The sequence below is a fragment of the Perognathus longimembris genome, chromosome 2 (genome assembly GCF_023159225.1).
Source record: "Perognathus longimembris pacificus isolate PPM17 chromosome 2, ASM2315922v1, whole genome shotgun sequence".
In the NCBI taxonomy this organism is placed as follows: Eukaryota; Metazoa; Chordata; class Mammalia; order Rodentia; family Heteromyidae; genus Perognathus; species Perognathus longimembris.
The window spans coordinates 24,187,599-24,211,077 of record NC_063162.1 but is presented as its reverse complement, the minus strand read 5'-3'; the positions used below and the strand labels follow the sequence as shown (position 1 = coordinate 24,211,077).

At 51.4% G+C, this 23,479-nt stretch overlaps 1 protein-coding gene across 2 annotated transcripts; it reads right to left on the bottom strand.

Annotated features, from left to right (window-relative positions):
* Nucleotides 1-1,266: 1,266 nt before the first annotated feature.
* On the bottom strand, nucleotides 1,267-23,099 carry Hps1 (HPS1 biogenesis of lysosomal organelles complex 3 subunit 1). 2 transcript variants are annotated; one of them, XM_048338510.1, is made up of 21 exons: nucleotides 23,036-23,099; nucleotides 21,558-21,647; nucleotides 20,609-20,725; nucleotides 16,574-16,711; nucleotides 16,241-16,383; nucleotides 15,455-15,563; nucleotides 14,326-14,486; nucleotides 13,933-14,041; nucleotides 13,587-13,612; nucleotides 13,220-13,319; nucleotides 13,054-13,123; nucleotides 10,845-10,894; nucleotides 9,474-9,641; nucleotides 9,198-9,377; nucleotides 8,078-8,139; nucleotides 7,347-7,481; nucleotides 7,187-7,252; nucleotides 6,120-6,264; nucleotides 3,961-4,074; nucleotides 2,321-2,403; nucleotides 1,267-1,922 (listed from the first exon to the last, which is right to left on the bottom strand). In XM_048338510.1, exons 3-21 carry the CDS (start codon nucleotides 20,723-20,725, stop codon nucleotides 1,760-1,762), a joined length of 2,139 nt encoding a protein of 712 aa, XP_048194467.1. In that variant the 5' UTR covers nucleotides 21,558-21,647; nucleotides 23,036-23,099; the 3' UTR covers nucleotides 1,267-1,759. The 2 variants fall into 2 exon arrangements, with proteins under 2 accessions (XP_048194467.1, XP_048194466.1); XM_048338509.1 differs by lacking the exons at nucleotides 13,587-13,612; nucleotides 15,455-15,563; nucleotides 16,241-16,383; ... (2 more) ...; nucleotides 21,558-21,647; nucleotides 23,036-23,099 and having other exon boundaries at nucleotides 13,220-13,352; nucleotides 14,326-14,467.
* Nucleotides 23,100-23,479: the final 380 nt, after the last annotated feature.

Genomic DNA, 23,479 nt, shown 5'->3' with positions numbered 1-23,479 from the left:
TCAAGTGCAGATCAAAACTGTTCAAAAATATTCACATCTGCACTCAACACAGGCACACTTCTTTCTTGCCATTACTCCCTAAGCAATGCAGTGTGCCAGCCATTTATGTGGTAATTACATACTATTAGGTATTATAAGTAACCCTTCAGATGATTTGATGTACAGGGCAGGCTACATGCAGGTTACAAGCAAATGTCCTAACTTTCTTTAAGGGACTTAAACACCTGCAGATGTGATGATCTATCGGGGATGATTATATAGAAACGTCAGGGGACTGTTAAACTAGACGCCTCCCATCATGCAGCCACATTAAGGGAATTTCTTATTTTCAAGTGGGTGTCTTAAACAGTGGCAGGCTTATAAGCTAGCTTCTGTTCCCTAGCTTCTGAACATCCCACAGCTGGCATTTTTCTTTTTCTTTCCCACCTATAAAATTATGATATTGGGCTGTTTGCTGGAACATTCCTAGTTAAAGAGTTGACATGGGGAGGACAGAGGTTTAAGGCCCATTTGGGGAAAAAGTTACTAGCCAGACTCCATCTCAACCAACACGCTGGGCATGGTGGCCTAGGAGGCACAAGTAGGAAGACTGAGGTCTGAGGCTTGCGTGGGTAAAAATGCATAACCCTATCTGGGCTGTGGGTCTGTCTGACACGGCAGAGTACCTGGCCTAGCAAGCACAAGGAGCACAAAGGAGGAATACAGATGTGGTCATGTCCAGAGACAGATTCCATTACCACCTTCTGAGGCGCCCTCAGCACCTGCTTTCTCCACAGCGGGCCCTTCCACGGGGTAGACCAGACTTCTTCAAATGAGTTGCAGCCCAAGGCAGACACTGCCAGCCCTGCTCCCACATGCATGCTGGCCGGAACAGCCACTCCTTTCTGTGGTAGAGGCACATTCTCATGGTCCCTCTACCCTAGCACTGCCCCTCGGCCCAAGAGAAGTGGCCTGTGTCCCCGCACTGTGATGGTCTTTCGTCCTTGGGGCTCTACTGGGGTAGGAACTGCACCCCTTGGAAGCGGTCTTAATCCAAGGCACACTGGATACCTGCCCAGATTTTAAATATATCACAACCCAAACTTCATGCTGACAAGATGAGTCTGGATCTCTTGAGCGGGGGGGGGGGGGGGGGGGGGGGGGGAGACTCAGAAGTCACAGTCTTAGGACAGAGGTGAGCAGGCCGCCCAGGAAGGAAGCGGCCCCTAGCAAGATTCTCTCAATGCCAACAACAGAGGTCAGAAGCACAGACACAGTGGGCTTGAATGATGACCATAACCATTATTTATTGAGCACCTACTATGTGTTTGGTATTCCTGACCACTCAGAGAGGTAGGTGTAATCAGCTTAAATATGGACATTGAGAAGGGAAATGGCAGTGCTGGAACCAGCTAGTGAACACCTTTCATGTGGGGAAGGACATAGCTTCTACTCTGAACAGCAGGAAGAGAGTGTCTTCAGACAGCCAGACCACTGGGGCTTTCCTCCCATCTCCTGGGGATGAAGTGAGGCAGAGCAACCTCTGCCATCTGTGCCCTCACAGCGGTTGCTGTTTTAAGGAGACCAATGGAATCCCATAGGGTCCTACTGTCTCCAGGGGGGAGGATGCAGGGGTGTGTACACAGGGGTCCAGGTATAACCTGAGAAACCCTGTGGCTGCCCCAGGACCTTGGCACATCCTCAGGAGGCCGCTGGAAGCAGGAGGAAGCTCTTGCCATGGAGAACATTTGCAAGCAGGGGTAGCTGGAGGTGCCATGGCCTAGGGCAGGGGCACACGGGAGGCCTCCCCCAGGCGCCGGGCTAGCTGGCCGGCCTGCTGCACCAGCAGTTCGGTGGGAATGACGGACAGGTGCAGGGCCAGCAGCTCGTAGCACCTGACAGCTTCAGCTGGGCGGCTCTTGCTGTAGTAGCGCAGGAGCTTCCTGAGAAGATGAGAGGATAGGGCTCAGGGGCAAGGTCATGGCACTTCTCTAAGGTCAGGGGCCCTGTCCGCCATGCAGGCCTCTGAAGGCTCGTACAGTGGTCCTGTCACTACTACCTTCTTTGCCTCGTGGACTATAGATCCTCTCTCGGGATCTCTGAATCCTCCCACAGTGGTGCTCTAGCTGAGAGGTGCCACTGGCAGGGAGGTTCTGGGCCTGCAGAGAGCAATTCTCATGCAGCCAAGGTTGTGCCAAGGGCAGGACAGGCAACTCCTCCCCCACAAAGGCCTGGGCTGGCCTGTGAGGGGCTTGTAGCCACGAGGGGCTCCGACCCTTGAGTTTTCAAGGCCTGCCCATAAGGACAACAGCCCTTGCCACTGATATCTGGGGTGCATCACCTGTAGTAGTCACCTCCCAGCATGCCGATGGGCACTGAGTCATCAGAGAGGACGGGCACTTCAATCATCTGCAGTTTGTGGCCCTGTGGGAGGAGGAGGAGGAGGAGAGTTGAGGATAGGGAGGCAGTGGGTGTGGGGCAAATAACCCAAGGTTCGAGAGAGATACACGTGCTCGGTGCCAGGGAAAGTGTGTGCGCCTCTTTTTACCTTGTTTCACCACCTGGAAAGTGGGAACAACCATCACCTTATGAACACGGGTGAGGACATTCTCTCTAATGAGTGCCGGCGAGGAACGAGTGTGCACCAGGCCCACGGGGGCATTCATGCCACTCCCAAGTGTGCCTGGGCTGCTGAGGAGCGTGGGTGGGCAGAGGAAGGGCAGTGTGGGGTAGAATGGGGCATCAGGCAGGGTCTTAGGTAGCAAAGCATCCCCCAGGACCCAGGCCGATGGGAGCGATGGGAATTTCTGGGGTAGGAGAAGGTGAGGGGGGAATTGAGACCCACTGGAGGTGTCGGGCACCAGGCACAGTCCTAATGCTCTTGCCCATTGCCCGGCTGGCCAAGAGGGAGGCAGGTGGGGCAGTGTGAAGGGACCATCTACACCCACATCCACATGGGCCACGTGCTGTGGTCAGCTCATATCTAGGTCTCCTTCCCCACAGCCCCACCACCTGCGGCCACCCAAGCACTCAAATTCCTGGCTCTCCCTAGATGCTCACATAAAGTTCGAAGCACTTTCTGGTATTTCTGAAGGCACAGAGTCAGGATGGGAGCCTGCAGGGGTCCCTCCTGTGAAATCTCCATGGCCTGGGCCCTGGTGTCTGACCATGGCAATCTTACCTGCAAAGTGTGGTCGGCAAAACCCACCCCCAACCATTGCACGGGGTTATGAGGGACGAATGAGGTCACTGCAGTGACAGGCCTGCCAACCATACTGCACTACAGAAGGGGTGAGTCAAACGCCTCCCTGAGCAGAGAGCAGGGCAGGGGCTGGGGAGGGGACAGGAGCATGAGGACAAGGGAGGAAGGGGCTGCAGGAAATGATCCTTAGACCATTAAGATATCAGGATACACAGAGGGGCAGGTAAAGCAAGGAGGGGTGGTGGGCAGAGTTGGACGAGAGCAGGAGAGACACAGTACACAGTGGATTCCCCTGCTCTGGGCTACATGCCAGTTACAGCAGGCTCTAGAAAGCCTGGGCCAAAGGGCAGGAGTCCTGTGCAGGGCAGGCTGGTGTGCTGCTTTGGGCGTTGGTTCTTCCACCCAGACAGACAGCATGAGGGACTGTGTGGATTGCTTTATCCGGGTAATGATGCTGCCGTACTGCAGGTGAAGACCACCTGAGGACCCTTCCCAGTGCCCACCCATTTACATTGACCTAGACATTGGGGGAACAGCAGTGTGAGTCAGGCAAGGTGTGGAGGGATTACAGAGCAATGTTAACGGGGGTGTGACAACATGTCTGTGGTTCTCAGTTCCAGTGCAAAGCTTACTTGTTATTCCACTAGGACAAGAAGAGATGACAGACAGACTGAACACAGCACAGGACCAAAAAACAAAAACAAAGGAATCCAAGGGTCAAGGGTTACAGGAGTGGACAGGGTTCAGGACAGTCCTGTTCCGGGTCATGGCACACCCACCGCGTCATTCTCAAACCACAGGAAGTAGGAGCAGCGGAAGTCTCCGTCCTGGAAGAGCAGGGTGGTACAGCCCTTCTGCAGGTACCTGCGTGCCATCCGGACTAGGGCCCAGACCTGGGAAGAGGACAGGGGAAACCTTTCTCAGCCATTCTCGGCTCTGGGATGAAGGAAGCAAAGCACTGGGTGTTGGAGCTCCGGGAGCCAGGGCCTTTTTCCTTATAGTAGGCTGCTGCCCAGGCTCAGAGCAGGACCCCAGAAGCAAACTCTCATCGGGTTAGGTGCATGAGTGAGAGATAAAACACAAGTAATAATACAGGACATAACTACATATAAGCCATAAGTGAGTAAAGTGCTTCTTTAGACTGGAAAACAGCTATTGTGAGTTAACCTGCCAGCAGCCTGACCAGGGTGATGTGGCCACCTGGACACCTAGCTGGGTCCCTTCTCTCTAGGGACCCCATGCATTCAGGCCTGGAAGGTGATGATACCCGAGGGCCTGACACCCTGACCCAGGCGCATCATCTGTTCCGGTGGGCAGGTCCAAACAGGAGCTCATCATGAGGCATCTGGCAGCTATGGACCGGGGCAACCACCTGCCTTTTTCAGGCTGTCCTATCTAGGGATGTTCTCCTGCCTCAGGTAGAGGCTGTCACCCAGGCTGCCGCCGAGAGCTGCCTAAGGAAAGGTGGTCCCACCTCGTGGCTTTCCCACTCGGCTCCGGGGCTGGCCCCAGGAGTTGAATGCTCTTACTAAAACCCACAGTAGAGGGGAGGCAGGATTTACTCCATATCCGATTACAGTGGAGTACCGAATTAAGTCTGCAAAGAGATACACAGGCCGGCTGCACTTTCCAGGAAAGCAACTTGACAAGACTCATCAATAACCTTAATAACATTCCTCCCGTCGGACTCGGTACTTCCATTGCTGGGAATCTATATCGAGGGAAGCATCAGCGATGAGGACTCAGATGTATGCACAAAATGTGTGAACTAAGGAACTGTTTATAACAGCGAATGCCCGGAGACAATCTGAAGGTTCAAATAGCGGGAAATGGTGATGTGAATGATGCAGCATTCGCATGATGGACTATTATGGAGCTGTTAAAAATCATGTGTATGAAGAATAGCGCGGGGGGAAAAGCATTGCTGTGATTTTCCCATCAGTTGATGAGATGGCAAAGCCATCCATTTCACCACGGGAAATGTAAGGTGGCAAGCATGCGTGCGTGCAGGCACGTGCACGCGCACACGCACACGCACACACACACACACAGTCAAATACAGTGAGGTCAACTGCAGGCAGCTGCATAGAAAACAATGAAGAATAACATGCCTGAGCCCAGCTGTGCACAGAGACCCAGGAGGAAGGTGTGGAGAGGAGGATGTACTCTGTGCTGCGGCATTCACACGTTCCCTCTCACTTACTCTTCACAATAACCCTGTGAGGTAAATAGTGCTATGATCTCCCTTTATAGAAGAAGTGGAAACTTAGGCCAAGTCCCATCCCAGGCCACACAGCTAGTGAGAGCAGAGCCGGGTCTCCAACACAGGCCTTCCTGCCACCCAGCTCATTTTCTCCATTATGATAACTTTAGTGAGAACAACAACAAAAAAGTTATAGATTATTAGAAAGTTCCAGAGGTATATCCTTTCCCCACCCCCTGAAATATGGACTTGTTATGAATAAAAGAGTCAGATTAGGGGAATGTTTTCTTGGTTGAAATCAATTAAATTCTGTAGGGGGCTGAGTGAGTAGCTCATGGCACATATTGTGCAACACCCTGACTTTCATCCCTAAGCATGGCAAGACATAGAAATTAAAAAAAATATATATTACAACTCTGAAGCCCACATGGATTAGAATGCTGAGTATTCATTTATCCCAGGCAGTGGCTATGTCCTCTTCTTCCCTGTGAGTGCTTGTCACAGAGGGCTGTCACCCCCCCCCCCCCCCGCCCCAGCCCTGTGTCCCTCAGGTCTGGAAGCCAAGCCACTGTTCCTGAGGCACTTGTGATGGTGTAATGGTGCAGATGCTGGCAGACCAGCATGGTGAGGCTCAGGGAGGGGTCAGAGCCTCACAGAGCTCAGAGACCTATTTCGCATGGGTGGGGATCAGGCCTTAGTACAGCCGTCAGCTCCCAAGGCCGGTGGAGAGATTACCTTGTCCTTGACGAAGGCGGCCAGGGGTCCCTTGCCCAGCTCTGATGAAGTCTTTTCGCTGCTGCTGAGGGATGGGGCTACCATCTGCCCAGTTGTGCGGTCCACGTAGATGAAATGCACCAGGCCTGGGAAGTCCTCCAGGTAGGTGAAGACTTGAGTTAAGGGGCTTACAGTGCCAGAGTCTGGGAAAGGGAGCTCTCTGTCTCGGTCCTGGATTGCAGGTCTGCCAAGCAGAGTGCCTGGGAAGGCCAGGCGGCCCCTTCTCACAAGCTTTCACCCTGGCCAGGCTCTAGAATTCTGGGACGTACCCCATCCTGAAGAAGAGCTTTAGGTTGTTGAACAGCTGTACATTTACCACAGACACTCCTGGGCCCCTCTGGAGGGTCACTTTGGGGTATGAACTTGGATATATCCCCAAGAGAGTCCCCATCCTCACTTGACCTTGTACGTCATACATCACTACTGTTCATGGGAGAGAGGGGAAGGTTGTCATGTGGGAAGGGAATACCCACTGAAGGGCAGTGGCTGATGAGTAAGAGGCCCTCTGGCCTCCCCGTTACCCATCTACTGAAGATGAAAGTCTTGGGAAACCGAGACCTGAAACAGGAGATTTTAACATAGGAAAAGTTCATGGAAGTTTCCCAGGGTGGGGGAGGGGATCACTACTCAATAAAACTAGTGTTCCAAAAACGAATGGTTCTCTAAACTGGAAGATATATTCAAGGCAGGCCTTCGTAGAGCCTTTACTGGGCCCTGTGTACTGAGAGGATGTGAGGAGGCTGACGTGGAACTCTTTAAACAACCAGACCACAGGGACCTGGGTCCTGGCAGACCTCACGGCCATAAAGGATCTATAAGATTCCAAGTTAACATTGGGACAGTAGGAACTGGTAACATTCCAGCCTTGGGGTGGTCTTACAAGTGGGGCTCAGGTGTCTGATCATCCCATTGTTCTTCTTCGGGATTCTTTTTGTCAGGACGGTAGAATACCTGTTGACCTTTCCGCAGGGTCTGTGGTCGGGAGATTGGAGGCTTTCTTGCACTGGTGGGACCAGGCACTAGGATATGACACCATGGTGACATTCCTCCTGCTCTTCACCAAAAGGAAGTCTTTCCAGTCCAGCAGCCTCTCCCTACCAAAGGAAGCCAGGGCACAGAGGCAGCTGTGAGGGTACCCTGTGCCAGCCAACATCCCTACTGTCAGCCCAGGTGCATGCGCACACTCACCACATGATGTTCTGGACCTGGTCCTGGAGGTGCTGGGGCAGGTGTGGGCCTCCCCTGCTGGGGGCAGTGGCCAGGAAGCTGAGACGGTAGATGGAGCAGAGCTGTCGCTTTAGTTTCCCACATACCTGGAGCAGCCTGGGCATGGGGAGGTGAGAGCAGTACCTCAGAAATGCCAGAGCACGTAGCTTGTGTGGCCTTGCTGATCAAACACAACACACTTCCTCCATGGGCCAGGAAGCAGCTGCCTCATTTTCCCTGTGGTGCTCCTTACTCCATGACCTCTTGTCCAGCTGTGTCAGTTTGCTAATCTATATGGAAATTTATATGCTGGAAGTGACACCCTATTCTACAGCTCTGGCTGAACCTAGGCTTTGGATGGCTGGTGTGGGGTCCTTGGACCTTCAGCCTCTACTTCCAGCCTCCCAGGAGCTACCTGTAAGTGCAATTCCCATGCATCTGCTCCTTCCCCGGGCTTTCTCTTCCCTGGGTCTGCAGAGATCTGGTCTCTGGAGAGCATCTCCCCGGTCTGGCTGCTCCCCATTCCTTCTTTTTACTCAAGGCTTAGCACTCTACCACTTGAGCCACAATGCCACTTCTGGCTTTTTCTATGTATGTGGTCCTGAGGAATCGAACCCAGAGCTTCATGCATGCTAGGCAAGAGCTCTATCACTAAGCCACATTCCTAGCCACTGGCTCCCCTTTCCTAAGGGCCCCCCCCCCCACCTACTTACTCCCAGGATGATCCCAGTTCATTTCTGGAGAAGGCCTTGGTCTTAAACTCCAGCCAGGTGCTCTGCAAAGAGGATGGATGGCAGGTCAGTTTCCAGGCTGCATTTTGCAGTGAGGTCCCGGGGAGACCCTTCCCCAAGTGGGGCCTTGGGAAGACATCAGGCTCCAGACACACCTGCCTGTACAGCCATAGCAGTCCCCTGTTCCCCTCGCATATAAGCATTTCCCCATAAACATGTCCATGAGCTTAGTGTGGCTGCCAGCCTCTGTGGGTACAGTCACAGACATCAATGGCAGCAGTGTGACCAGGTGAGTCCCTCACAAGGAAGTACACATGGCCAGGGCTGGCAGTGGAGGTGGCCTTGCTGGAGACTGGGTGGCTCTCCCTACACTGTGAGACTCAGGATTCTCACAGGAGCACCACTGAGATGCCTGAGGCACTATGAGATGCTGCTCTGCTTGCTGACTGCCAAAATACATCTGCATCTTACCCTGCCTCCTCCAATCCTTCTGATCTTTTCAGATCAATGTGCATTCTAGCCAGGATGAATCCCGGCTTCTCCAATAGCCCCGGGCCCCACCAGCTGCAGAGCAGCTCCCAGCGACCCTTTGTCCTGAGAGATCAGCTGATCACTGTTGCTCAAGTACTGTTGTTGTATCTGTTGTATCTGGGGCACACCCCCGGGCTCTGTCTCCACAGTTCAGGAGTGGGCTGTGACCTGCACTTCCTTTTTTTATGCTAACTCTGTGCCCAGGTTGAGCAGCCACCCTGCAGGGGGAACACCCTGTGATGGGCAATTCACTCGGCTTCTTTAAGTCACTGCATCCAGACTCTGGCTCTGCCATTTGTGGGGTGGCTGATCTTGGCTATGTCATGACATATCATGACATATGACAAACCTCTGTTTACTCATTTTTAAAACATGAATTCTAATTCATGTTAGAACTCACATAAAAAGGTCCTGAAAACACACAGTGCAGCTGTTTGGTTTCTGATATTGTTTCATAATGGGAAAAGCCAAGATCATAGATCTGAGGGGGAGCAGGAAGAGCAGCCCTGTCACTCTAGCAGCCCTGCCTCTTCTCCTCAGATTCTGGGCAAAGATAGGATGGGGGACCCACCTGAATCTCCTGTCCCCCTCGATTCTTGACGAACTTGTCCATTCTCTGGCGTAGGTCTCCCATAAAGGGGTGGGAGCGGAGGGCACTCCCGGCCTCCTGGCCCTCCTTCAGCTTCTTCTCTAGCAGGGAGAAGCCATCCAGCAGCTGGTACAGGACCAGAGCAAGTTGAGTGCTGAGACTCTATGGGAGAGGAGCAGGGGCCGGGGTGGAGCCGGGCAGCCAGTGAAGTTGTGTAGGTCCCCAGGGTGGTTTAAGGGGAGGCAGAAGGGTCTGTACCTTGGTCAGAAGCACCATGTTAATGCCTGGCCACAGGGGTAGGCAGTACATGGTGTGGGGCACCAAGGGGCAATAGTTCTCCTTTATGTTGGCATCTAAGAAGATCCTCCTAGGGATGGAGGGTGCTGGGGAGTGAGGAACCAGGGCCTGGAGGGATACTTCAGCTATCTGTGGAAGGACAAGAGCTATGAGAGAGGGAAGAAAGAAGGGAGGGAAAGAAGAAGGGTGGGGACAAGGAAGGGAAGGGAGGAAAGGAGGGAGGATCATTTAGTCTCTTCGTCAGCTTAGATCCACCTGTGGCTGTCTTGTTCCCTGTCTTACCAATGAACTGTACGAAACAGAAATGTTTAGCTCCAACAAATCCAAGTTTTTAGGTGTCTCTAAGCTGGTAATGCCCTAGCAGCCACTGTCCTGTCTGTCAGCTTTTTCTGGGTTTTTCTACTCAGAATCAGGACTGGATGCCATGCAGGGAGGTGGGAAGGGGCCTGGGCTTGTGCTGGGTGGTCAAGGAGGAACCCCGAGGGCATGGAAGACAGAAGGCAAAGAGTCTTTGCAGAGGCTCTGCTCTGCCTTTAATTGAGAGGAAGGTGGTTAACATTTACTATGTTCCTCATGGCCTGGCAGTCTTCCAACCCAAGGGCACAGACAAAAAATGACTCAGTGAGCGAGACTTCAGCCTCAGGCAGGGGCTCTGGGTATGGAAGCCTTTAGTGGGAACAATTAGAGAATTAAGGGAATCATTGAGATGCTTACAAAAATTTCTTGATAAGGATGTTGTGCCAGTGTATATAACACACCACAAAATTGGAAACAAGGCACAGCTTGCTTGTTCCGGGGCTCTGCTAAGTAAATAGCAGCATATGCATGGGCCAGACTCGCCAAGAATCCCTAATGCCCACGATGCTGCAGAGTGCTGTTAAGTCCAAAAGTAGAATGGAATACAGCAGGAGCTAAGTGAGATCCAAGAAAACAACATGTGTACACATATATGTGGTGGGTTTATGTAAAATCATAGGAATAAGACTAGAAGGAAACACTCTAAAATGCTAATCTCATTCTGGGGATGGGACTGGGGGTGATTTTTATTCCCTTGTCTACACTTGGCTTTGGTTATATTTCATTTTTCTGTAATGAATGTTTATGTTTTGATTTTTAAAAAGTATCAAAACTTAGTTCAGACTTTCACTTCCAAGAACAGGAGGATGGTGGGGATTCGTCACAGCGTGAGGCCCAGTCCAAGGATCACCTCGTTCCCCTTCCGCCCCTACCTGGGCTGTGCAGTCGAACAGAACAGCCACAGGCTGGCTCTGGTTGACAGGAACCCATACAGCATCTCCCATGAGGGGTGACCAGGCAGACCCAGGGACTCACCTGAGAAACATCAATGGGTGGGGTGCCGCTTTCCAGCCAGACAGTGCTACCTGCAGGCCACAGGTGAGAAGACATCATTAATAACATGAGGGTGTGCAAAACAGCCAGAGAGCATGTTAAGAGATGCTGGGGCCTAGGAGCTTGTCCCAGGGAGGGCTCAGCGCCGTGCACCAAAGGCATTTTGATTATGGTTGCAGCCCCCGTAAGGCCATCCAGCCCAAGTGCTACAGCACCTGGCCAGTACCAGGGCTGGAGCAACCTAGGAAAAGAGAAGCTTCCGCAGAGCAGAGCTAGATGCTAGGAACTGAGTTCTCTGGCATGCACGTGGTGCTGTGTGTGCACGAGCATGCGTGTGTGTGTGTGTGTGTGTGTGCATGGCTCTTCACAGCCTTCCCTGTCTCCCTTTTCTCCTTACTTCTGCCCTCTTTATTCTTTCAGGTCCCCTTGTCTATCAGTCAGCCCACACAGCCCACATTTCCTCCTTCAGTGAGTTAGTCAGTCATCAAGTTTACTGAGCACCTATTATGTGCTGCAAAGTGAGTTATATTTCCTTCTTTGCATATCTCACAATACCCTATGGAACCCATTACCTTATTTATTCATTTTTTTAAAATGTGACAGTCCTGGGGCTTGAACTCAGGGCCTGGGAACTGTTACTGAGTTGTCTTGGTCAAGACTAGCACTTGAGCCCTAGCTCCACTTCCGGGGTGTGTGTGTGTGTGTGTGTGTGTGTGTGTGTGTGTGTGTGTGTAGTTAATGAGGTAAGAGTCTCACAAACTTTCTTGCCTAGTCTGACTCTGAATTGTGATCTTCAGATCTCAGCCTCCTAAGGTGATAGATGGTTTCCATTCATCATTTTTATTTCATCTTTTACAGGTGTGAGCCCACAGCTCCTGGCAACCCACTACACTGTATTTTTTTTTTTAACTTCTGCTTCTTTTTGCAATCAGATTTCGGGTTAGATTATCTATCTTTGGAAACCTGGACTTATCACACCACTATAGATTTGAAATAGTACAGGTTTTCAATAATATTGTTCTCTTATATTTCTTTGCAAATAACCCTCATGTATATATAACCATGTTTCTCTGAGTGCAGTGTGTTCTGTTCCTACACCTGATTTACAAATGGATGAGTGTGACTCAGGCCATTTGTACATTTTGAGTTCTGCACACACTAGCATATTATTTATAGCTTCGGCCTGAGAACCTAAACGCCGTGAGAGGAGGGCCAGGGGGAGGTGGAACCCCTGAGGGAGGTCACCGAGGGAGGTGCCTCATGCAGAACTCAGAGGCTCTGCACTCACTGGCACCCAAGAAAAAGGCACACACACAGTAGGCACACAATCTCAGAGGCTCCCAGAGGCCCCGAGCCTGTCCATACATGGCGAGTTAAGACTAATCCTAGGTGTTCAGCTTTGGCTGCCATTTAAAGTCATTTGGGAACCTTTTTATGATAAATTCTGAAGAATTTCAATAGGTCCAGCCCAATGGAGTCAGAATCTCATGAACAGAATGAATCTCAATGGTTTTTTTTTTTTTTTTCCAAATCCCCAGCTAAGTGCCAATGTAGGGCGGCTGGCAAAACACTGGATTCACCTGGACCTGTGGACTACCTGGGCTGGGCTGGCTGGAGCTGCTCTGGGAAGCTGGGTCAGCCAGCCCTGAACCACTGGTTCAAGGAAGCCACTTCAAAACAGTACTGGCCTTCTCTCTCCTACCAGATGGGGGAACCACATGGTCCTTCCACTTATCCTAGGATCTCCGGAAGTAAGCAGAAAACTCAGCCTGGATCTTCGATCTTGCTAATTCCCTAAGCAATGCCATGCATTTATTCTTTGTTAATAACATTTTGAGTATTTATATGGCTAACCTAACATTGGAAAAACAGGTATATGCTACCTATTTTCACATGTACTTGAAATCAAATGACTATTCATTAATTTCATAGAATGACTCCATTATTAACTATAATAAGAGAAAGCTGAGGGTGAGAAACTACGTGCAGATACATTTTTGAATGAAGTCAACCTGCCATGAAAAGCCTTGGGGATGGCTGGCGTGGTCTTGGAGGTCTGAATTCAAGCTGCAGGTGGCAGGGGAGAGGGAGGCCTCGGCCAGCATCCCGCTCTCTAGGAATCTGAGCATAGGTGCCTGGTGCCCTTTGAAGTCCCTGACTCTGCCCTTATATGGCGCCTCACCGGCCTCACCTGAGCTGTGTTCCGTGGGAGAAGGAGCTGGTGTGAAGTATTCCTCGGGGAAGGAGAAGCTGTCAGTGTCCTGGAGGGAAAGAGGGCACTAGAAGATTGCAACCAAAGGGTTGAGGGTAAGAGGAGGGCCGGCTTTGCTCTCCTGCAGGCTGGGCCTGGCACCTACCGTCTCCGCAGAGCTCTCGGCCATGGGGCCCGTGGGGCCCGTGCTGCCCCCGCTGCCCGTGGGGCTCGTGCTCCAGGCCTGCTGCACGGGGATACTCTGGCTGCTCCCAGGCCTCCCCTGTGGGTGGGAAAGGCTGTGAGGAGGCAGGGGAGACGCTCAGCAGGGCCAGTCCAACCCGCCTGTGTCCACTTGTCCTGCCTCCCAGCACTTCAGAGAGGAGCCTTTCTGTGGGAAACTCTGGAAGTGAGGACCCCAGGCCTTCCAGGGATGCTTCATTTCTAGGTTAGCTCATTCTCTCTCCAGAATGACTAAAAAATTCTAGAAAGTCCAGTATACTTGTATCCAAACCAGCATGACTAGCACTGACGATGAGTGCGACAGGCGTGGTGCCTCCTGCTGCCAAATGCCTGCCATGGTCAGGCAGGGTTGGCTTTGATCTCCTTTGTCCCTGGTAATGCCCCATCGAGGGACCACCCAGGGACAGGAGGCTCGGAGGGGGCAAGCACCGGCCCCGCTCACACAGCTGGCTTTCAAACCAGGACTGAGTCAACAAATCTGAATGCTTTTCATTTCCATGTCCCAGATCCTGTGCCTTCCAGAACTTTCCTTCCATCTAAAGTAGCAAGAAAAACACCCCAACTCAGAGGGTACTCATCACTCTCCAGGCAGGTGTCCAGAGCCATTTCCCTGACCACCTCCTGCAGCTCTGAGACCTGAGTGTCGTCCTCCTCTTCGTCAGTTGTGCTCGGGCTCGGGTAGAGGTCCTGAACCAGGAGGATGAGGGCCAGAAGGTCGGCGGGGTACAGGGTACTGGCACCATGGCTACAGAGACACCGGCAGGGAGCTTATTAGCATGTGACTTAATCTGCCCTGGAGAAAGGTAAGGTTTACATGGCATATGACCTATCAACTTTTAAACATAAAACTCGGTTGAGAATAAGAACAAAGTTACACAGGGGAGGGCTCACAGGACCACCAAGAGCATACCAGGAGGTCCTCTCTCCCACGAGTGTGAAGAAGGGCTCAGGGAGCAGTAATGGTGGAGTGGGCTATGGGAGGCACGGAGGCGTCTGGGCATGGAGTCACCACAGGGGCCTTGGGCTCACCTGGAGTAGAAGGCCAGTAGCTTGGTGTGGACCAGCAGGAAGGCGTGCTGCGCCTCCTCGCTGCCCTGTGCAGGCCTGGCGTTGACAGCCTGGATGACGTGCCTCTCCAGGGCCTCTATGCACAGCTCACAAAGCTGGGGATGGATCAGCCGCTCCACAGCCTGGGTGCAGAGGGGGTCAGTCAAGGGAGGAAGCCATGTCACTCCCATGGTCCCTGCTCTAGGCCCTCACTCAGCCCCTCTGGAGCTCACATCAGGATTAGGGAGTGGGGAGACTAAGACAGCATGGTTCCAGTCTGCCTGAGATTTCCAGAATGGTTCCCAGGCTCTAGTGGACGAGGCAGAGATACTACACAGAGCAACTGAGAGTGAGGGTCAACTGTGATGTGTGCTGAGCTAGAAAACATGCAAGTGTCTTGAGAGAAACAGGATACGGAGTCCAAAGAAATGTCCTTGAGGAGGTGACATTGAAACGGATACCTGAGGAGTTGAAAAGCCTTCCAGAGAAAGAGAAGGAGGATACAGCAAGCCAAGGAAAGAGGTGCAAAGGCCCTGTGCTGTGTGCCTGAAACAGAAGGCAAATCCTATCAGTGATTTAAAATTTTCTAGTTAAAAGAAACAGGTGACACCAAGTTTTATATTTTATTTTACCCAATCTATCAAATATAGCACCAATATATCACCCAAAAGCACTATTTATTGCATATTCTTATATTGTTTGGTGCCAAGCCATTCAAGTTTTATGTTTATTACAAGTACAGAAGACCTTAATTCATACTAGATGTTCTCCCGTGTGTAAAAGGCACATGTAGCTAATGACTAACATATTAGACAGAGATGACCATAGAGGATTCCTGAGATGGAAAGAAGGCCTAGGTCACTGTGGCAGAGTGAGGACAAGAGAGACGGTAACAGAACATGTAGGGCCTGGTGGGCTTGGGGAGGGGTCTGTGTTTTATCTGAGCTGCATTAGGTCGGCTTCTACAAGTCTTTTCTGATACCCTAGTAAGAACTGACCACTCCGTCCTTTGTGCCATCATGGATTTCGACAGGGAAACAAATATGGCAGCCAGTAGCCATGCACGGGCTAATTTCCTCTTTGTCTGCTTCCTCCCACACCCCATAGTCACCTCCACGGCGAAGCTCTGCTCCTGCTCCCTCAGGCGGCTGTAGGTCCCCAGCAGGCTCTGGAAGCTGGCCCACACCCGCACACGTTGCTCCAGGTCAGGGGGCCGCAGCCTGGGCACCGGTCCCAGGAAAAGTGGGAGACTGTGAGAAAGCTGGCCAGCCCTAACCCCAACCCCATGGGCCCTACCCAGATCCACATCAGAGACCTAACTAGGAGGGCCCACGAGCATGAAGAGGCTATGTTTCCAGCAGTCCCCTGGCTGCTGGGTGGTGTGGCATGGGTGGGGACCCAGGGTCCAGGCACCTGAGCAAATGACTTCATTCCTTCATCTCTTACACACAGACATACAGAAGCCCGCCAGGAGCCAGGAAGGTGCCTGTTTCGGGTGCCTCCCATGCCCCTCACAAACCCCTGGAAACAGACAGCCTGTGCAGCGCCTCTCAGAGATGCAGCCCTTTCAAACACCGAGTGTAACCATGGCTGTGAATTATGCCTTGTGAAACAATGTCTGCTCACTTCACAGCTTCAAAAGACCCAGGACTTCAAACTGCGACTTCAGAGGATCGGGTGGCCTAACCTTGCACCTTGCTCTTCTGAGTCCACATTTCCACCAGCCCCCTTTCCCAGGGCCCTTCCCACCTCTGTGTGTGCTCATTCACTGGGTTCTTTACTGCAAGCCCAAAGGTGGGCTTGAGGGACCCTGTGAGGGCAGTTTCATAAAGACGGCACATGCCCCCCACACCCCAAGGCTGCTCAGCAGAGGACACAGAGGAGACCCGGGACTCACTCCTTTCGGATGAGCTGGCTGTCCACAGTAACCAGCCCAAAGTGCACCTCAAACAGGTACTTGAGCACACAGAGTTTCCGTCGAAGGTCTGCCTCATTCTCTGTGTGGTCCCCATTGATGGCGATGAACAGGCACTCTCCAAACTATGGGTATGGCCACAAGGTGTTAGCCAGCCCTGGAGGGACTCCCATCACCCACCCTGATCTTGGCAGACAAGTGAAGAGGAGCCAGCGCCCCAGGGATTCTAATGAGCTACTGTCCAAGATAAGGGGGAGGATGTGGGAGAGCAGAGAGCAGAGAGCAGAGGAACAGGGTGGGGCTCCACACACTCACTAGGTGAAGGACATACAGGTGGTCGTCATTGTCTGTGGAGAAGCAGGTGTAGGTGTCCGAGAGTTTCTCCAGCATCGTCATGGAGGAGATGATGATGGGTGCAAGGAGAGTGCTCAGCTGGTCCTCCAGGGCAGGGGGCTGTAAGACAGGGAGAAAGCAGCACTGCCCAGAATGCACCAGACTCAGGCAGAGGAGCTAACAGGACCCAGGATCCTGCCTGGGGGACCAGTGCCCCCACACCTTAGGTAGCGGCGACGAAGACGGGAAGTGGGTATGCTTGGTAACTATGTGGTCCAGGCTCTACATCTGGAAGGAAGAGTTGTGGAACAGGGCTTGGGGCATGCAACCAAGAACCTGCCAGTTCTAAGGAAGTCTGTCCTATAGTTGGCATGGACCTCCTTGAGGAGAATTTATCCTGAGGAAAATAATCAGAGATGGAAACAAAGCTATATCCACAAAGATGATTGCTATAGCATAACGTGTGGTTAGAGATAATTAGAAAAAATGCAAATTCCAACATCATAGAGATAGCTAAATAACAGTACATCTAGATGATACAAAAATCTATCTCTGTATAAAATCTATATGCCTACTTTCAATGATGCAGAAAAGTCTCCTATCACAGTATTTTTTTTTAAAAAAGGATGTGGAACAAAGTATTGAAAAATTTTAAAGAAATGTGACAATGTTTAAATGATTACTTATAAAAGATGAATGATTTTCTTCTGTTTTTTGTTTCTGTACTTCCCCTATTTTCTATAACAAGCATGCATTTACTTCGATAAGCTTTTCTGCCTCCATTCTCACTATACTCCCAAAGAAGAAACGAAACAACTAAGCAGAAACAAAAGAAACTGGGCACATGTGCTGAGAATCTGTGAATAGACATGGGAGAAAGCCACGGACAGCTATGGCTCACCACTCCATACAGGAGACGAAAGAAAGGAGGGAACAGCTGGTCTTCTCTAACTGACTGCTTTCAGGAGACTCCAATGGCCGGTGAGGAAGCCAAGTCCTTACCCCGGGCTGCTGAAATCCACAAGGAGCTGAGGAAACCCTTGCCTCAAAAAGAGCCAGCTTTGGAAGTGGAGCTGTGGCTCAAGTGGTAGAGCACTAGCCTTGAGCATAAAAAGGTTCAGGGACAGTGCCCAGGCCTTGAGTTTAAGCCCCACAATCGACAGAGAGAGAGAGAATGAGAGAGAAAGAGAAAGAAAAGAATTAGAGCCAGGTGGCAGCCAGGAACATACAGCGCTAAGGATTCTGGGCACGATGGCACACATCTGCTTGCTCACAGTCCTGATGCTCAGGAGACCAGGTGTGTGTCCAGCTCTCACAGTAGCTCTATCCTGTCATTCTCACTCTAGTTCAGATGACTCCTTTCCCAACCACACTCGGGCTACCCATCTCTACTCACTCCCCATCCCACAGCCCATTCAACATCCTCAAGCCAGCTAACATGGCCTGAACACAGGGTACGCACTTACCATCTTGTTCACTGTGCACGGTCCCTGTTTAGACCTGAAGTTCCATGGCACAGAAGCCATACTGCTTTGTCACAGAGGCCCACATAACAGGTTCCCCAGTGGTGTCTGTTGAATGACCACCCTCTTAAGCAATAACCAATGACTGTAGAGTTACTCACCTTCTATAATTTCCTTTAACTGTCATACATCATGCGACCAGAAAAAGGCACTTAAGAAAACTCTAGATATAACAACACATCTTAAAAAGTAGCAGCTTTTTCTACAAGTAGAGTGAGAATCTTCTTTTGGTAAGAATTATAAAGCACTGCCATCCATACCTTTGAACAGCTTTGCGGAGTTTTTTTTTTTTCTATTTTTAGGTATTTGCATAATGCTTCCTATAGCAAAGAGATAGCTAAACAGAAGCAATCTGTACACCTAGCATTAGGGAAATGGTTAATTGATGATACATTTATTCACCTACTTAAATATAATGACACCATTAAGAATTATGCTTTTGAGAATGCTTAACAAAATGGGAGAATGATTTTGACAAGAAAATGGCAAGTGAGGAAAAAAAAAACAGGAAATAAAACTGTACAACATGGTATGACCTCGGTTAAAAAAAAACACAAAAAAACCAAAGCAAGTATATTAGAAAGTTAATAATAGCTTTGGGTAGTAGAATTAGGGGTCACATAAAGTATTTCACTGTATTTCCCATTTCCCACAAGTAACATGTTATTTACATGGTCAGAAAAATGTGAGTGTGGCACACTAAACTTTAAAACCTTTTTCCTTTTATCCTATTTATCCAGGCTTCTAATAATGAGAAAGGAAAGCTTGCCAACTAGTAATCCTCCTCCTTCTCCTCTTCCTTCCTCTTCCTCCTTCCTTCTTCTCCCTTCCTTCTTTCATCACCTTCTTCTTTTGGTGGCATTTGGGTCTTGAACTCAAGGCCATGTGCTTGCTGCACAAGTGGTCTACCATTTCAGCTATACTCCCAGTTCTTTTTGAGTTAGTTATTTTTTTGGATACGTTTTTGTGCTTTTTAAAAATTATTATCATGCCAGTAGTTCTAGAACTAAACTATGACAAAAATCTTTGTTTAAAAACTAATATATTGCTGGGCACTGACTGCTCATGCAATCCTAGCTACACAGGAGGCTGAGGTCTGAGGATGGTAGTTCAAAGTTAGCCTAGGTAGAAAAGCTTAAGAAATTCTTATCTCCAATTAACCAGCAAAAAGCCAGAAGTGATGGCGTGTCTCAAATAATAAAGTGCCAGCTTTGAGTGAAAAAGCTAAGCAAGTGTAGGAGGCCCTGAGTTCAAGTCCCAGTACTGGAACCTCCTCCCCCCTAACCCCCACCCCACCAAAAAAAAAAAAAAAAGAGAAGTAGATACACTGCTAAAAAATTTTAAAGCCTACAAGATAGGCTTGTTTTTTCAGCTTAAATATAAAACCATTGGAATCTTGCTGTCTCCTAAGGACTGACAAGAGTTCTCAGTGATGTTATGCTGAGTCAAGCTATTGATGAGAGAGAGGCTTAGGGGTTTAGGGCTAGAGGCATAGCACCATCTCTGTCTAACACAGCAGGAAGGGCACTGAGGTAGGCAGTCTGCGCTGCCCCCTAAAGAACAAACACAAAACCCCACCAAAATGTTCTGAGCCCTCCCAATTATTTCAAAACATCCAACTCTCCATATGAAATATAAAAGCTTCAACCCAAAATTAACCTGGAGGGGGGAAAATAAAGAAATTCAAATGAATTCCTCCTGTAAAATGCAGGGTGGAAATTACATAAGTAAAAATGCCAACCGCTTCTGAGTGGTATTAAAGATAGCGAAGTCGATATTCACACGCAAAATAAATTAACCTCAATCCATACTCAAAGTTCACCATCTTCAAAGTTCAAAATGGATCAATCACAGCCCTAATCCAAAACTCAACACTAAGCTTAGGCATGGTGACACACATCTTTACGCCTAGCACTTGGGAGTCAGAGACGGAAGGACTGGTGTTGGAGGCCAACCAGGACAAAGAAGAAGCTCTCAAGACTCCATTTCAACCAATGACTGGGCATGGGGGTGCACTCATCCCAGCTAGGGAGGGAAGCACAGTGGCTGTGCCCAGTGGCATGTAGCTGTCATTTCCAGTGACTCACGGAAGCATAAATAGGAAGATCACAACCTAGGCCAGCCCAGGCATAAAGTGAAACCCTTGTTCCACAATAACCAATAAAAATAGTAGGCGGGGGCTGGAGGCAAGACTCAAGTGGCAGAGTGCCTGCCTTGAGTTCAATCCCTAGTAGCATCCAAGAATTAAAAAAGAGTAACTTAATGCATTAAGCTTATGCTAAGCTTTTAGGCAGAGGAACCCAAGTTTCTTAGACTTTCTGTTTCTTTTATGTCCACGTTGAACCACCACCTAATTTCTTCTACCTCCTTGTACCCTCATTAGCAGTCACTGCAGCCCAAACATAAAACGGCAGGATATGGAGGGTACTGGATAAGCACACCCTGCTGAGCCCTCCAGCTCACCCAGGATGGAGGCAGACATCTCCCAACTCACCTCCTCTTCCTCATTCTCTGTCTGCCCCAACTTCAGCCGGAGACTCTCTTCAAACTCCTCATCTGTCCAATAGAAGAGGACCTCGGCACCCTCTGTGGCCACCAAGACACATTTCATCTGCCAGGGAGAAGCAAGGTCAAGGTCATTCCCAGCTCCCACACCTATGAGCGCAGCCCAGCAAATAACCATGAGCCCTTGCTCCCTGCTGGGTGCCACCACAGGGCCTTCCTGGAGTTATTTCACTGCACTTACTGGAAGTACGACTTCTAGTTACTTCCAGTAAATGGAGCAGCTCCCAGCCAGCCTCTTGAGACAGAAGCATGGGCTTCAAATCCTCCTCCCTTCCCATGGACTTCAGTGTGCCTGAGGTGACCGGGCTGTACAGGTGCTAAACTGGGGCAATTAGGAAGCTTGGCCTCAACTTTCACATGGGAAGTATCCAGTTTCTCAGGAGGATCACAACATCTTGAGGTACGGAACCCTTCACTCTCCAGGATCCACTACAAACCCTGCTCAGTGGTCCTCACTGTGTTCTTTCCAAGCTCCAGTGGGCCCTCGGTGTTTATAGGCTACCATGGAGAGGCTAACAGCTAACTGGGAGAGACTGGGAGAGCCCAGGGTGTGCAGAACAGATGGTGGGGATGGGGCGTGGGGGAGACTTGGAGAAGCTTTGGAGGACTTGTAGATGAGTGTGACAAAATTGGGAGAAATGGTCTATGGACTGAGGTTGTGGTTGAGAGGAAGGGAGCCCTTTGGGGTCTTGATGGCCACCTTGATGGAGAGGATAAAGGAGACATTAGACAAAGGTCACATGCAAAGCTGGTGTCGGGGTGTGGAAGGAGAGAGTATGCAGGGCCCAGGTGGACTCAGTCTCCTGTCTTGTCTGCTTCTCATAGCCCTAGAGTGGATGCCCCTTCCTTCCCTGTCGGCCCCAGAGGGGACCATTTACCTTGGCAAGAAGCACAGCAGAGTTTCCAGGGAGCCAGACTCTGTGACCAGATCAGGGAACAACAGCATGACATCCTTGGGTCCACAAATGCTAAGACAGAGAGAGCATGCGTGTGAGGATGAGCAGAAGCTCTGATCCCAGTTAGTTCCTGTCTGTGGACAATCCTGCGGGGGAGGGGACCTGTGAGAAATCATAGGTCTTCCTTCAACCCCCAAGAGGGAGACCAAACAACGGAAGGCCTTGTGTGCAGGGCAAAGTCCACACGCATGAGCTCCCCCATTCTGCCTTTCCTCTGAAGGGCTCATTTCACTGACTGCAGATCCCTTAGGGACCAGGTGGGGGTTGGCAAGCCCATGCAGAGCAGCCTCCAGGGAGTCTGTGGAGGGTGTCTAATGGGAGCCAGCACGGCACAGCACACTCCAGGCTGGTGCCACGCCGTCTCAGTGTGAAGAGAAGAGGTAGGTCTCCTGAGAGGATGCCAGGAATGGCAACCAATTAAAGAGATAAGGCTTCAGGGACATGGTTCCAGCATTGGCTCTGCCAGGTCTCTTAAGCTTCTCAGACTCAAACTCCCTCTGGGAGAGGAGGGGGAACAACCTCAGCTCTACCTCCTTGAGGGGTTTCAGGGAGAATCATGGAAGCAGCCAGCCAGGTTGTTACCTAAACATCATTATTCATATTTCCAGTTTCCCTTCTTCAAATAACAGGAGCATGCACACTTTGATAGAAGGCAGGGACCATCTAAAGCTTCGCAGGAAGCCAACCACTGAAAGCAAGAGAAGGGGGGCTCCTAGGGGCCCGGTGTCTCTGAGGCTGGGCTGAACTCTGAGGCTGGGCACATCTTATGCCAGGCGGGCCTGGTCATTTTAATGCCGCCTTCCCTGACATACGGCAGGCCTTCCGGGCCACATCTGAGGTGCAGCCTTTTCTCCCTCAGAAGCTAAGGCTGACCTCTCCCGGGGTATTTCCGGGCTCTCCCCGAGGTCCTGCAGTACAGAGGGGGGATTCCCTCCGAGGAGGGCATTGGCGGGCACAGGGGGGGCTCGAGCTGGCGTGGGGACCGGCCTGGGAGAACCCCCCCAGCGCCCCGCTTTCAGAGTCTGGGACCCCCCTCCCCTGCAAAGGGACCCCACGCCCCACACACCCTCCGGGCCCTTGCAGCCTCGGAGCCGGCCTCGCCCACCAGGAACCCCGCGGCAATTCGGGGAGCGCGCCGCCGGGGGAACCCCAGCCCCGTGGCGGTGTCACTCCCAAATGCCCACGTCACCCCGTTCCCCGAAACCTCACGGCGACCCACAGAAGGCCGCCTGGCTTAGCACAACTGCCCGTCTCCCGCGGGTGGGGGGAGATGAGGCCGATGCCGGGGGGTCCCAAGGGGGTCCCCAATTCCCGGAAGGCACGTACGCCAAGTTAACCGGGGGTGGGGGGGGGTGGCGGATGACGAGAGCGGCGCTCGCTCCGCCGGGAGACCCACGTACCGGCTCGCGGCTCCCGCGGCGGGGCGCTTCCGGGTGTGCGGTGGCACGTGACCGCGCACGTGACCGCGGGCCTGCTCGGCGGGTTCGAGCCCCGCCCCCGCCTGGCGTGGCCGGCTGCGGGCTGCGGGGCCGGCTCTCATCACCCTGGGCCCCGGAGGGCTGCAGGTCTCGGGGTGCATTGCCACCTTTCCTCCCGGGCATCCGCCAGGGCGCCCAGGCCCTCGGAGGACCGGGCCGATGCACCCGCAGCGAGCATGCCCGAGATTCCCCGCCGGGGGCTGCACCCTTTGGGGACTTTTTTTTTTTTTTTTTTTTTTTGCAGGGGAATTTAACCCCTCACCCTCACCTCCCCCCGCCCCCCCCCCCGCCCTTCTAGAAAGAAGAACTGGGTTGCTGAAGAGCCAAAGTAGATTTAGAACCCAGGTTTCCTGGCTCCTTGGCTGG